Genomic DNA, 15,088 nt, shown 5'->3' with positions numbered 1-15,088 from the left:
GGTGGCTGCGATGATGGGCTCAAGTATAGCAGGGATTGTGAGGCTGGCGCGGAATCGGGCAGTGTTTCGTTCTGCTGTGCATGGGGTCGCTATGAGTCGGAAATGACTCGATGGCACTTAACAACAAACAACAGTATTCCATTGTGTGTATGTCCCATAGTTTAGTTATCCATTCCTCTATTTCTGGACACACAGATTGTTTCCATCTCTGCTATTGTGAATAGTACTGCAGTGAACGTGGGTGTAAATTTATCTGTTTGTGACCTGGCTCCCACTGCTTGAGGATATATACCGAATAATGGAATTGCTGGATCAAATGTTATTTCTGTTTCCAACTTTTTAAGGAATTGCCATACTGTTTTCCACAGTGGTTGTATCTTTTTACATTCCCTTACTTTTCTTTTAAAAATTAATTTCAAAATAGCAATAAACCCGTTACACTCATTGCATGGTAATTTAAATATTTTAGTAAAAATGCTTTATTTTTAAAAACATATTTAATAAGAAAAATGGCACTATTTTACATATTTATAGATCTCTTTAGCACCCAGAATAATCAGAAGAGACTAGATTTTCTTACTTGTTTTGCCATTCAGTCTGTTTGTGTGTGTGTGTGTGTGTGTTTAAATTGTGGTGAAATATATGTAACAAAACATAGAGAATTAGGGACATGGTTTCATCAGCCCTGGTGGTTTCTTACTTAGTTCTGGTTTCACAGTAAATGTTTGGCTGTTACCCAAAAGGTTGACAGTTTGAACCCACCAGCTGCTCTGGGGGACAAAGATGTGGCAGTCTACTTCCCATAAAGATTACAGCCTTGGAAACCCTATGGGTCATTCCTACTCTGTCCTGTAAGGTCGATCCACATTGACTTGATGGCCATGGGTTTTTGTTTTGCTTTGATTTGGTTTGAGGAGGCATAGAGTTTATGTTAGCACGGAAGGAACAACTCAGAAAACGAGGGTAGAATGGTTGTTCAAATTGAACATAATCAATGTCACTGTGCTGTACATGTAGATACAACTACTTAGCACTCTTAGGTTCTTTGTTTAGCTTCTGGAATGACTCATATTTGCTCCAAGCCTGTGGTGGTTATGTTTGTGTGTCAATTTGGCTAGGCCTGGTTGAGTGGCTGGGCAACTGGATGTAGTATTCCCCATGGTGAGACTGGTAATCAACTCCGTGGTAGAATCTACTGTGAGCAGCTGAGTAGCTGCCTTTGGGATATGGTCTGCTTCCTGTATTTAAGGAGAAGTTTTGAGAATGGTCTCTAGCCTATGGCACACTTGGACCCTGCATGTAGCCATGTTGTTACTCAGCAGCCTGCTATGCTCTGCCAACCTTGGGACCTACAATGGACTTAAAAGTTAATGCCTTGCCGTGTGGTTTGGTAACGTCAGGACTGTGCCTTTTTCCTTGTCAACTTTGGGGCTTCTGAGCCTCAGCAGCCAGCAGCTGTCTGAGTGAAGAAACGCCTCTAGCTCCAGTGGGCCAGGAGCAGAGGCAGAGCTGGACCCCAAGGTTGAGGAGCTTTCACCCAGCCCCTAGAGTCTGGTACTTTGAACTTGGACTTAAAGCCTCCAAATTGTAAGAATAAACTCCTGTTTGTTAAAGCCATCCCATTTGTGGTATATTCTTGTCAGAGCAGCACTAGGTAACCAGAACAAGGCCACAGGTACTCCAGAGAGTATACCATGATAACTTTAATTTTGCATCATCAAAATGTCATTTATGAATACCTGGATTTATAGAACCCTGAAGATTTTTCTTTCTAGTTTTAAATACTAATTGAGGAATACTGAATGCTTCCAACGATGCTTAGAAGATTTTAAAATTAATGAATTCATTTCAAAATGTTTAACCTCATTGTGGTTGTTACATTTGTGTGTGAACTTGTCTGGGCCTGGTTGAGTGGCTGGGCAGCTGGTGGTAGTTGTTCCCCATGATGAGACTGGCAGTCAACTCCATGGTGGCACCTATCACAAGCAGCTGAGTAGCTGCTTTAGGGATGTGGTCTGCTTCCCGTATATAAGAAACAGCTTTGGGAATGGTCACAAGCTTAAGGCGTGCTTGAACTCTGCATGTAGCTGTGTTGTTGTTCACCAGCCTGCCATGCTCCGCCGACCTTGGGACTTTTTAATGCTTGTATGGTATTTTGTGACTGAAGGATGCCACAACTGAAACACTTCTTTGCTGTGAGACAAACATTTTCCTACATATATTTTTGTATGGATTGCTAACAATATTAAGAAAATAATCCCTGTAAGCAATATCATGCTATTTGAAGACATATTATTCCAACGTGATATATTACCTCATCTCAGCCATTACTAAAAATGGATGAAAAATAGTCATAAATATGCCAAACTGTTAAAGTAACTTTCTAGATAGTGGTTTCATGAGAGATTATTTTTTCTTTATATTTTTTTCTGTTTTCTGAAAGTTACGTGGGAGAGCATTCCACATATGTGAAAGCAAACATGGTCCTTGTAGCTTTATTCTGTACTTACCCTGGATGTTGTTGTTGTTGTTAGGTGCTGTTCAGTTGCCTCCAACTCAGAGACCCTCTGTACCATAGAATGAAACACAGCCTGGCCCAGCGCCATCCTCACAATCCTTGCTATGATTCAGCCCATCATTGCAGCCACTGTGTCAGTCAATCTTGTTGAGGGTCTTCCCATTCTTTGCTGACCCTCTACCAAGTATAATATATTTCACCAACATTGCTAAAATAGGTGAGATGAAGTCTGACCATTCCTTCTTCCAAGGAGCATTCTGGCTGCACTTCTTTCAGGACAGACTTGTTAGTTCTTTTGGCAGTCTATGGTACTTGCAGTATTCTTTGCCAACACCACAACTCAAATACATCAACTCTTCTTCAGTCTCCCTTATTCATTGTCCAGCTTTCCCATGCATATGAGGCTATTGAAAATACCATGGCTTGGGTTAGGCAAACTTTAATCTTCAAAGTGACATCTTTGCTCTTCAACACTTTAAAAAAGGTCTTTTGCAGCACATTTTCCCAGTACAGTACAACATTTGGTTTTTTGACTGCTGCTTCCATGAGTGTTGATTGTGTATCCAAGTGAAATGAAATCTCTGACAATTTCAATCTTTTCTGTATTTATCTTGATGTTGTTTATTGGTCCAGTTGTCAGGATTATCATTTTCTTTATGTAGAGGTGTAATCCATACTGCAAACTGTAGTCTTTAATCTTCATTAGTAAGTACTTCAAGTCATCTTCACTTTCAACAAGCAAGATTGTATCATCTCAACCACTGTGGAAAGCAGTATGGTGATTCCTTAAGAAATTGGAATTAGAAATACCATTTGACCCAGCCATTCCACTATTAGGTATATATTGTAAAGAATTGAGAGCCATGACAAGTACAGACATATGCACACCCATGTTCATCGCAGCACTATTTACAATAGCCAAAAGATGAAAACAACCTAGGTGTCCATCAACTGATGAATGGATAACCAAACTGTGGTACATACACACAGTGGAATACTATGCAGCCCTAAAGAATAATGTAGAATCTGCAAAACACCGCATAACATGGATAAACTTGGAGGACATTATGCTGAGTGAAATAAGTCAATCACAGAAGGACAAATATTGTATTAGTTCTTTATTGTAAAAGTTCAAGGGAAGGTTTATATATGTAAGGAAATTTTTTTTTGCTGGTTACCAAGGTTGGGAGGGTAGGGTAGAGAACACTTGTTAGATAGGTAGAGATAAGTATTGATTTGGGTGAAGAGAAGGGCAGTGTACCAGATGTGAGTGATCAACATGGTGACATTGAGGAGGAAGAGGACATAGAGAGATACATGGGAGGTGCAGACAACAAAGATGAACTCTTTTGCATATACAGTACTGCATTGTCAGTGAAGGCAAACATGGGTATACAGGTGGATAGATGGGTGGACAGGCTGAACTATTAGGTATGTCTACGCAGTGGGGAGTGTACCCAAGACCATGTATAGGATTGGCAGACAGTGGTTCTACAAGTGTATCTGTATGTTCTGTAAGAATTCCCAGGTGTATAGTAGAGCCAACAAAGGACAAGGTTGTAGTCACTTGTTGTTCACAGCCAGCTACCCATAGAGAGTGAGTAGCTGGACCTGTAAGCTTGGAACCATTTGCAGGGGAAATCAAGCTCAATTGGTATAACATACTACACAAAACATTGTTCTACCTCCTACTTTGGCGAGTAGCGACTGGGATCTTAAAAGCTTGCAAGCAGCCATCTAGATGCAATGATGGGTCTCTCCTCTTCCAGAGCAAAGAAGAATGAAGAAAACCAAAGATTCATGTAAAGAATTAGTCCTAGCAACTGGTACACCATGAGATCCTCAGCCTATATTTGTATGAGACCAGAAGAACTAGATGGTGCCCAGCTACTACTATCAATCAACCACTCAGAGGGATCTACGTAGGTGTTCTGGTTACCTAGTGCTGCTCTCACAGGAAGCATACCACAAATGGGATGGCATTAACAAATGAGTTTATTCTTACAATTTGGAGGCTTTAAGTCCAAGTTCACAGTGCCAAGCTCTAAGAGCTGGGTAAAAGCCCCTCAACCTTAGAGTCCAGCTCTGCCTTCTGCTCCTGGCCCATTGGAGCTAGAGGCGTTTCTTCACTCAGACAGCTGCTGGCTCCTGAGGCTGAGAAGCCCCAAGGTTGACAAGTAAAAAGGCACAGTCCGACATTACCAAACCACACGGCAGGCCATTAACTTAAGTCCATTGTAAGTCCCAAGCATAGAGGCTTCTAAGCAATGACACAGCTACATGCTGGGTCCAAGCATGCCATAGGCTAGAGACCATTTCCAAAACTGCTGCTTATATGTGGGAAGCAGACCACATACCCAACGGCAGCTACTCAGCTGCTTGTGGTAGATCCCACCATGGAGTTGATTGCCAGTCTCATCATGGGGAACAACTACCACCAGCTGCCCAGCCACTCAGCCAGGCCCAGCCAAGTTGACACACAAACATAAATACCACAGTAGGAGATCCTGGGTAGAGAGGGAGAACAAGGTGGAATAATACTCAAAATCATTTGGGAATAAAAAAAGGGGCGTGGTGTCCAGGTTTGCTGTTCTGATAGAACCTGGTGGAACCACTGAGACTATGGGCCCTAACTGCCCTTCAGGTCTGGAATTGAACCCACCCTGTGGCTTCCATCCAAACAAAAGACAGGCATATGAGTTGAACATTTACCTGAGGTAGATACCCTCCTTGGAGAGAACAGTCATAGGAGTAAGAAGGGCTATTTATGCACAGGGAGATAGCTCAGGGGGCAGGAGTGCATTGAGGGATGGACACAGGGAAAAGGTAACTATGGGGAGGAAGTGGGAGGGGAGCTGTTGCATTGTGGTAAATTGTAGTTAATGTCATGAGACAAAGTGCATGTGAACTTCTGTATGGAAAGTGAATTTGCTCTGTAAACTTTCACCCAAATCACAACTTAAAAAAAAAAATATTGTTTCATCTGCATATTTCAGGTTGTTAATGGTTTTTCCTACAATCCTGATGCCACGTTCTCCTTCATATAGTCCAGATTCTCAATTTTTTGCTCAGCATACAAACTGAGTAAGAAGGATGAAAGGAAGCAATCCTGATTTTAAACCATACAGCATCCCCTTGTTCTGTTCAAATGGCAGTCTTGTAGTCAATGTACAGGTTTCTCTTGAGAACAATTAACTGTTCCGGAATATCTGTTCTTCACAATGTTATCCATAATTTGTTACAATTCACACAGCTGAATACCTTTGCATAGTCTGTAAAACCTAGGTAGACATCTTTCTGGTATTCTTTGCTTTCTACTAAGATCCGTTTGACATTAGCAATGATATTCCTTGTTACATGTCTTCTTTTGAATCCAGCCTGCATTTCTGGAAGTTCCCTGTTAATATACTGCTGCAACAGTGTTTGAGTTATCTTCAAGATTTTATTTGCATGTGATATTAATGTTATTATTCAGTAATTTCCACATTCTGGTGGATCACCTTTCTTTGGAATGTGCACAAATATCAGTCTCTTCCAGTCATTTGGCCAGCTAGCTGTCTTCCACATGTCTTGGCATAGATGAGTTTTAAGTGCCTCCAGCACTGCGTGTGTTCATTGAAATATCTCAGTGGGTATTCTGTCAATTCCCGGAGCCTTATTTTTTGCCAATTCCTTTAGTGCATCTTAGACTTTTTCTTTCAGTATCATTAGTTCTTGATCATATACTGCCTCCTGAAATAGTTGGGCATTGACCAATTCTTTTTGGTACAGTGTCTTTGTGTATCCCTTCCATCTTCTTTTGATTCTTCCTGCGTCATTCAATATTTTGCCCATAGAATCCTTCAGTATTGCAGCTCAAGGCTTGAATTTATTTCTTCAATTCTTTCAGCTTGAGAAATGCTAAGTGTGACCTTCCCTTTTGGTTTTCTAACTCTAGGTCTGTGCCCATTTCATTTCAATACTTTACTTTGTTGTCTTGAGCTGTCCTTGGAAATCATCTGTTCAGTTCTTTTATTTGAGCATTTCTTTCATTCGCTTTAGGAGTTCTGCATTCAAGAGCAAGTTTCAGAGTCTCTTCTGACATCCATTTTGGTATTTTCTTCCTTTCCTGTCTTTTTAATGACTGTTTGCTTTCTTCATGTATGATGCTCTTGATGTCATCCGACAACTTATCTGGTCTTTTTCAGTCATTGGTCTTCAGTTCATCTCTGTGTTCTATAGAGTAGGCAAACCAGTTATCTCTAATTATTTCTTAAAGTTGTCTCTTTTTCTCATAATGATTTCTGTGCTTACTCGTCAGATAAAAATTTTGATGATGAAGATTCTGTGGATGGTAACAGACCTTCCTCTGCCAGTTCTACATCATCCAAGGCTCCACCAAGCTCACGAAGAAATGTTGGAATGGGAACCGCCCGCCGGCTTGGGTCATCCACTCTTGGGTCCAAGTCTTCAGGTAAGAGCAAGCTCTCTTGGTATTTGGAAGTCAGCGATGCAAGCTTTTCAAACTAGAGTTGCATGCTACTTGCCTTACTTGCTCTTCAAAAATGAAGTTCTTCAGTTTGTAGTATGTTTGTGCTTGCCAGTCTTTTAAGTTAGTACTGTGCTCCTGATGCTGATGAGCTGGTGATAGATCTGAGCTATTATGTTGACTGGTGCCACGTTCTGGAAGGTAAAGACTGCAGGAGGAAGGCAGAGCTAGGAGAGAGCAACTGTGTGCTGTGATGGCATGATTTGGTTATCTGTAGTCATCAACTTCAGATGGTACTGTGGGATGTTTTAATACATTTCTATTTATGAAGACTGAGAATATCCTAAAGTCAAAGTGTAACTTCTGCTTTTAAATATGTTTTGTATCTGCAAGTGATAGTTGTTTGTGAGTCCAGTGTGAATGTTGAAGTAAGCAAATGCTAGAGGATTTGGCTTTGATAGTAGGATCCCTTTGGTTTTGAATGAAGATTGATTTACAAAGATTTTGTGTATGAATCGGTCAAAAACTACCCCTCCACCCCAATCTATATATCTTGACTCCATGTCATATACAATTCTCATTTTACTGTCACATTCTAAATTCATATACAGATTTCCTAGTTTTTACCTCTGGAAAATTGTGTGGCACTGTTTTTTTTTGTGGAACTATGCTTAGTATTCGACTTTTAAGGTTGAGATTACTCAATGAGGTAAAAATGCCAGTGCTGATGAGGTAAGTGAAAACTGGAAGAAAGGGTAATGTTTGCGTGCTTTCTTCTGATTGTCTTTCATGAATTCTGAACTTACCTTAGAATCTCTTTATCTTAACTTGATCAGCTTGGTGCTGCTCTGTCTCCTATGCCACTAGCTTCTTTGTTGCTGTTAAAGGAGCTATACTAATACCAGAATCGGACTACTGTTTTTTGTTCTTGTCATCACTCACTCATATCCCTTACAAAAGTCTCAAATGTACCAAAGATAACAATTCTCTCTCTCCCTTTAGCACTATTGTCATCCTTTATCCTTGGATTTCCCTGTTGAATCCTTCTTGTCAGATTCTTGAGCTCTGGGACTACTGTTGTTCTTTGAGCTCTTGGCAGAATGTGGCATGATGCATTGCCCACAGGGGGCACTCAGTGCATCTCTGTGCAGTGAGATCCAACCTTTACACAAAAACAGACACAAAGATCTATTATCTGTGTATAGTTGGCTTGCAAACACAGTGTGAATGATCGTCATCAAGAATGATACCATGTATTTACTTCTACCAGGAATTGTCTTTCAAGACCTTTTTTGGTTGCAGGCTGTCAGGACCCCAAACACCAGATAGCATGTCTAATTAGAAACTCTTAGAAAACCATTCAGTCTCCTCAGTGTAAATCATTAATAGTGATGCATGGATAATTTTTATTTTAGAAGTATCATCCATGTCCCTGTGAATTGGAGGTTAAAGATGTCCTAAATGTCCACCCTTTCCAAATTGCTGCACCACTCCATCATGTCTAACCTCAGCTCCTCCACCTCCCTTCAGTACTCTCCCTACTGTCTTAAGGTGCTTTAGTGTCTCACACAACTCACAAAGCACTAAAATATTGGCTCACAAGGTTGTGGAGATTGGGAAGTCCTAAATCCATGGGTAAGGCATCAATTGGAGGATTCTTCTCACTCACTCAATAGGGGCTGCCAAACCTAAATTTGCAGGTCAGACAACAGGCTGCTGGCTTATAAGGTTGCAGGAGCTGGTAGATCCGGGCAAACGATAAGCTCCTGGCTCATGTCCCAAAAACTGGAAGTCAGATAATGATGATCTAGAGCAAGAGAGAGAATTTTGCCAGAGTTCTGCCAGTTTATATATATTGGATGCTGACCCTCAAAGAAAGTAAAGGTGGTGACTTCAGTCACACCCTCCAATAAGGGGGTTACTCAAGATACACCTCACCCTAATCCTGTGACATTAACATAATGGACAGCTCACTCCAAAATGGGGCCATAACCATAGGCATAGAGGCTAGGATTTATAATATATCACAAAATACAGGACTAGGGCTGGAAGGACCATATTAAGTAATTTACTACACTGCAGGAAGTTACAAGAGCAAGCATAAACACTATTTTTGAAACCTTTATTAGTAAAAAACAAAAGTGTGATAAAATGTTGCCTGATTTTCTTTCTTTCTTTTCTAACTTTTTATTATGATTTGGGTGAAAGTTTACAGAGCAGATTGGTTTTCCATTCAACAATTGATACACATTTTCTTTTATCACATTGATTATAATTACTACAATGTGTGACCACTCTTCCCACTTTTTCCCTGTGTATATTGTTTCTATTAGACCCTTTTTCCCTATTCCTTCTTCTTTCTGAACTTTATTCCTGGAGAAATGGCTGCTCTTTTGATCTCATATAGTTGATTGTTTTAAGAAGTACATACCTTTCTGGTATTATTATTTACCTTATATGTGTGTCTGTTACTTGGCTGAAAGTTAGAACGGGTTGAGTTCACGATTGAATGTTGTCTAAGGGCCATATTCTTGGGGATTCCACTAGTCTCTATCAGACCAGTAAGCCTAGTCTTTTTCTTAAAAAAATTTTGAGTTTTGTTCCACAATTTTCTCCCGCTTTATCTAGGACATCCTGTTGTGATACCTTTTAGAGCAGTCAGCAGTGGTAGCCAGGTGCAATCTAGTTCTCCTGGACTCAGGCTCATGGAGGCTGACGTTCACATAGTCTGTTCATCCCTTGGACTATTTCCTTGAGTTTTGATTTTCAATTTTTTGCTTTGGATGGGAAGGTACCAATTGTTGCACCTCATATGCTGCTCACAAGCTTTTAAGACTCCCTCATGCCTAAGGCATTTGACTGCTAACCAGAAGGCTGGTGGTTCAAACCCACAAGCCACTCTCCAGAAAGAAGGTTGAGCAATCTATTTCTGTAGTGATACTGCCTGGGAAACCCAACAAGGGGTTGCTATAAATCGGATCTGACTCGACGGCAGTGTGTTGTATTGTTTTTGTTTCATCAAAGTTGGATGGAGGACGTCGTCCTTGTAGATTATGTTTTGTTAATTGACCTCGATGTTTCCACACACTATGATCGTGAGGCCCCAGGCCCAGTGAATGTCACTTGATTTTCATGTGTAAAGTAACATTCATATTAGCAGAAAAAAATTAATTTTCTCCCAAGTGTTAGCGATTAACTTGTAAATATATAGAAACAGTTTAGAGCAGGTCGTTCATTTAGTAATCTTTTGCAATCAATGCATAAAGGAAAAATTGACACTATTTGTTCTGGTTACCTCATGCCACTCTGACAGGAAATATACCAGAAATGGGATGGCCTAACAAACAGGAGTTTATTCTCTTAACAGTTTGGGAGACTAGAAGTCCAAGTTCAAAGTGCCAGTCTCTGGGGCCTGGGTGAAAGCCCCTCAGGCTTGGGCTTCAGCTCTGCCTTCAGCTCTTGGCCCACTGAAGCTAGAGGCTTTTCTTCACTCAAACAGCTGCTGGCTACTGAGGGTAACAAGCCCAAGATTGATGAGTAAAAAGGCACAGTCCTGATATTACCAAATCACATGGCAGGCCATTAATTCAAGTCCATTGTAAGTTCCAAGGTCGGCAGAGCATGGCAGGCTGCTGAACAATGACACGGCTACATGCAGGGTTCAAGGTGCCATAAGCTAGAGACCACTCTCAAGGCTTTTCCTTATATACAGGAAGCAGACCACATCCCAAAGGCAGCTACTCAGCTGCTTGTGGTAGATCTCACCATGGAGTTGATTGCCAGTCTCATTATGGGGAATAACTGCCACCAGCTGCCCAGCACTCAACCAGGCCCAGCCAAGTTGACACATAAATATAACTACCATAATTCCACCCCTTGTCAACTTGGCATCTGTACAGATCTTCATTGGGTGGCATCTATACAGATCTCCTCCACTGGGTGGTGCCAGTCCCCTAGTTCCTCTAAGTGACGACCGCACCCCTTTAGCCTGGAGGGCCCAGTTCTTCTCCCTCTTGTACATGGCAGCTCTGCCCTCTCACTCTTGGGCAGTGGCTGTGGCTCCATCCCATTGGCTCACATGAATGAGCAGCCCCACCCTCCAGAACCAAGTTGGTGAAGGCCTGGCTCTTTGAAACCTAGGGGGCTGTGGTCATTCCACCCCCAAAAGCCATTGTTGTACCCTATTAGGCTTAGGCAGTTCTGCTTCCATTTTCTTGGTCTCTCTGCTTCTGCCAATTAATGCCATAGGCAACCTACTCTGCTGGAAAACTTCTGCCTAAAAAGCACTTGACTTTCTTTCTCAGTGGTCCAGCCAACCTGCTACTCCATTTTATGCCAGTCTCCTCACCAATTAATGCCTAAAGGCAACCCACTCCACCAGGAAGCTGCCTAACCAAAGGCATCAAGCTTTCTCTTCCGTGGGCTGGTAAAACTGTCTCTGTCTCATGCTGGTTCTCTCAGCTCTGCTCCTGCCATGTCTCATGTCGATCTCTGGGCTCTGCTCCTGCTGTCTCTCATGCCGGTCTCTGGCTCTGCTCCTGCTGTCTGTCATGCTGTATGCCGGGTCTCTCTGCCAGGGTCTCGGGTCAAGAATGCACTCCACTCCTGCTTCCACATTTTAGGCATCTGTCAGAGCAGCACCCCACCCTCTCAATACCATATTCTGTTCTGGTTACCTAGTGCCACTCTGACAGGAATATACCACAAATGGTATGGCCTTAACAAACAGGAGTTTATTCTTACAATTTGGAGGCTTTAAGTACCAGGCTGTAGGGGTTGGGTGAAAGCCCCTTGACCTTGGGCTTCAGTTCTACCTCTTGCTCCTGGCCCACTGAAGCTAGAGGCTTTTCTTCACTCAGGCAGCTACTGGCTGCTGAAGCTAACAAGCCCAAGGTCGCCAAATAAAATGGCACAATCCTCATATTACCAAATCACACGGCAGGCCATTAATTCAAGTCCATTGTAAATCCCAAGGTCAGCAGAGCATGGCAGGCTGCTGAACAACTACATGGCTACATGCAGGATTCCAAGTGCCATAAACTAGAGACCATTCCCAAGGCTTCTCCTTATATACAGGAAGCAGACCACATTCCCAAAGGCAGTTACCAGTTGCTTGTGGTAAATCCCACCATGGAGTTGATTGTCAGCCTCATCATGGGGAATAACTACCACCAGCTACCCAGCCACTCAGCTACGCCCAGCCAAATTGACACACAAACATAACTACCACACTATTATCACGAGTTAAAGGATATGAAATGTTTTGATAACTAATATCAAATAGACATGAAACTTATATTCTTTAGAACATATTTGAAATATTGTACAAATGTTATGCTAGATTCCATACAATAACATAATCTAATGTATTCCTTAAAGAATTTTGTTATATCTGTTGATTAAGAATCTTTCAAAAGATTTTTATATTAATAGAATATTAATCATCTAAATACTTTAAAAGTCCAAGCTTTCCCTGCCTAAAGAAGTAGTCTCTGTAAATTACTGTAAAGCTGACATAGATAGTAACATTGTTGAATATCTGATCTTGATATGAAAAAGCTATAATGTTTGTCAATTTCAAAGTAAATTTTTAATAGCCTTTTAAAATTTAGAAGTATATCTTCTGAAATACAGTATTGATTGCTATATTCAGACTTCTCCAGTGTGTTTGTTACACATTAAGTTTCTAAAATATATCTTTTTTACAGCTGCAAAAGAAGGAGCTGGTGCTGTTGATGAAGAAGACTTTATTAAAGCATTTGATGATGTACCTGTAGTACAGGTGGGTGATGATATTTGAGTATGATTGAAAACAAGGGTAGCTCATTTTTCAATTTAACTTTTTGAATGTGTTTTGTGAAATCCCTTATTAGTTCAAGTAATTTTAATTTCAAGATTAAGGGAGAGGTAAGGTACAGATTAGAAAATGTTGCAGCTTTTTATTACTGAAATGAAGAACAAAAGTTAAGGCCCAGAATGATCTCTCAGTAAGAGCTGGACACAAGTTGCTTGGTCTAGGAGTAAGTTTGTGGGGCAGTTAAGATAAGAGAGAAAGAAAAGTTAAGGTAGAAAAGAAAGAAGCAAGTAAGTTTATGGATTTTTCTTAAAGAAATTGTATATTTGAAGAATTTGGGTATTTGTAAAGCAATGGAGAATGGTTTAATTAAAGTTTGGTTTCTGCCATCTTTGATACTTCACCTAAATACCTAACAGCTAAAGTAAAGATTATAAAAGTTTGGATACAGTCACACATTATTTTACTGTTTTATGCCTCAGTATCTATATTTTTTGATTGAGACTACATAATAATATCCTTTTTCAATCTACATTTAATGCTCTCTTCTGTATTTACTGTCTATATGAATCCTTTACCACCTACTGCTTGGTTTTCATATGTGTATAAATCAGATAAGAAGCATCTGAGGCTCTGGTTCATCATTAAGTACTTAACTTTCCCAGCATGCCTCATTCATGGTCAATTATTCCTCTATCTCATAAATAATTAGTGGAAATAAATGAGAGAGTAGACTTGAGAGTTACAGGTCTTATGGAGTGTTAAAATATCAAATGAGTAACAGATACTGCTTGTGCCATTGACTATTTTCCTGCTGCCTTCTGTGTCTTTTCACATGTGCAGTTTATAGCGAAATTTTGTGTGCATGAGAGGGTTATCCACATGTGGCCTGCAAGTCCAGTGGGTATACCTTCATAACAAGAAAGCAGCTAATTCTCAGAAAAATCTGTTGAGATGTTGTCTTACAGATAATTCTTAAAAGTGAAATTATTTCTTTCACTATACTTACTAAATACACTTGACTTCATGTAATTAAAAAGCAGTCTTTATTTTCTGAATTTTATAATACTGATTTTTATTAATTTTGTGTACAGATTTATTCCAGCCGAGACCTTGAAGAATCCATAAACAAAATTAGGGAAATATTATCTGATGACAAGCATGATTGGGAGCAAAGAGTAAATGCTGTAAGCTGTTGACTTCATATGATTACATTTTCATTAGATTTATTTAAATATTCTAAATACTTTTTAATGAAATCAAACTACAACTTTAATGTACTTCATATAGTTGGTATTTAAAATGTTAATGACTGTATTAACGCTTTGTCTTTTAGTACCTCACTTCTATTTTACTTTTTAAACACGCCAACATATATATCCTATTCTTTAAACAGAGATCTAACTGTGAACTGTGGTGACAGCCTCCCACCCTAGTAAAGATTTGATTCTGTGATTGTTTGCCAGTAAAGTGTCTTTTAATGGCATTTCCACTGACTAACCCTCAGAATTCTTTTCTTTATATTACTTGCTAGAAAGTTGTGCTTATATTTGTGGAAATGCATTAATGAAAATAAGTGGACTAAACATTCAAGTGAGGGTCTGTTTTATCTGAGGAAAATGATTTTACAGTGGCAGAATGGCAAGAAGAGCAGTGATAAATTGTTACTACATTCTATTTCAAATTCACATTAGCATTTTAATAATGAAGCAGTAGAGCATAATACAGAAAGACTGTTGTTGTTGTTGTTATATGCTGTCAAGTCAGACCCGACTCATAGCGACCCCTCCTTGGATTTCTGAGGTGGTATTACTACAGAAGTAGATTGCCCACAACCTTCCTTCCGAGGAGTGGCTGGTGGGTTGCTTATTCCTTTAATTTATTAAATAAATGGCAGTTGAAGTTGGATACATGAAAAGATGAGGTTAGGAGTATCTTTAACAAACCCAAGATGAAGAATTTAATTCTTTTATCATTTGTTATAATAAAAACCAAACTCACTGCCATCAAGTCAGATCGAACTCATAGTGGCGACTCCTTGGGTTTCTGAGGCAGTATCACTACAGAAGTAGATTGCCCAGCCTTCCTTCTGAAGAGTGGCTGGTGGGTTTGAACCACCAGCCTTCTGGTTAGCAGTCAGATGCCTTAGGCACTATACCACCAGAGGTTTTTTTTTTTTTTAAATGTAGTATCTGTGATAAATATACTACAATTCAAAAAAATGTGCTATTGTTTTAATCGGGAACATTTTAGTGTAGTTATAGATTCTATTATACAAATATATATTAACAGTATTAATATATATAAT

General features: G+C 40.0%; 1 protein-coding gene across 1 annotated transcript in view; it reads left to right on the top strand.

The window, feature by feature from the left end:
- CLASP1 (cytoplasmic linker associated protein 1) overlaps positions 1–15,088 on the top strand; it is a 416,010-nt gene that overhangs the window by 218,817 nt on the left and 182,105 nt on the right. Inside the window, exons 8-10 of the mRNA XM_042780565.1 lie at positions 6,819–6,971; positions 12,695–12,768; positions 13,875–13,967. Of these exons, the coding sequence (XP_042636499.1) occupies positions 6,819–6,971; positions 12,695–12,768; positions 13,875–13,967 (320 nt within the window). The remainder of the gene's footprint in view (positions 1–6,818; positions 6,972–12,694; positions 12,769–13,874; positions 13,968–15,088) is intronic.

The sequence above is a fragment of the Orycteropus afer genome, unplaced genomic scaffold (assembly GCF_000298275.1).
Source record: "Orycteropus afer afer isolate SDZICR_OR568_19922 unplaced genomic scaffold, OryAfe1.0 scaffold00004, whole genome shotgun sequence".
In the NCBI taxonomy this organism is placed as follows: domain Eukaryota; kingdom Metazoa; phylum Chordata; class Mammalia; order Tubulidentata; family Orycteropodidae; genus Orycteropus; species Orycteropus afer.
Note: the sequence above shows the minus strand (reverse complement) of the source record. Positions and strands in the feature narration are given on the sequence as shown.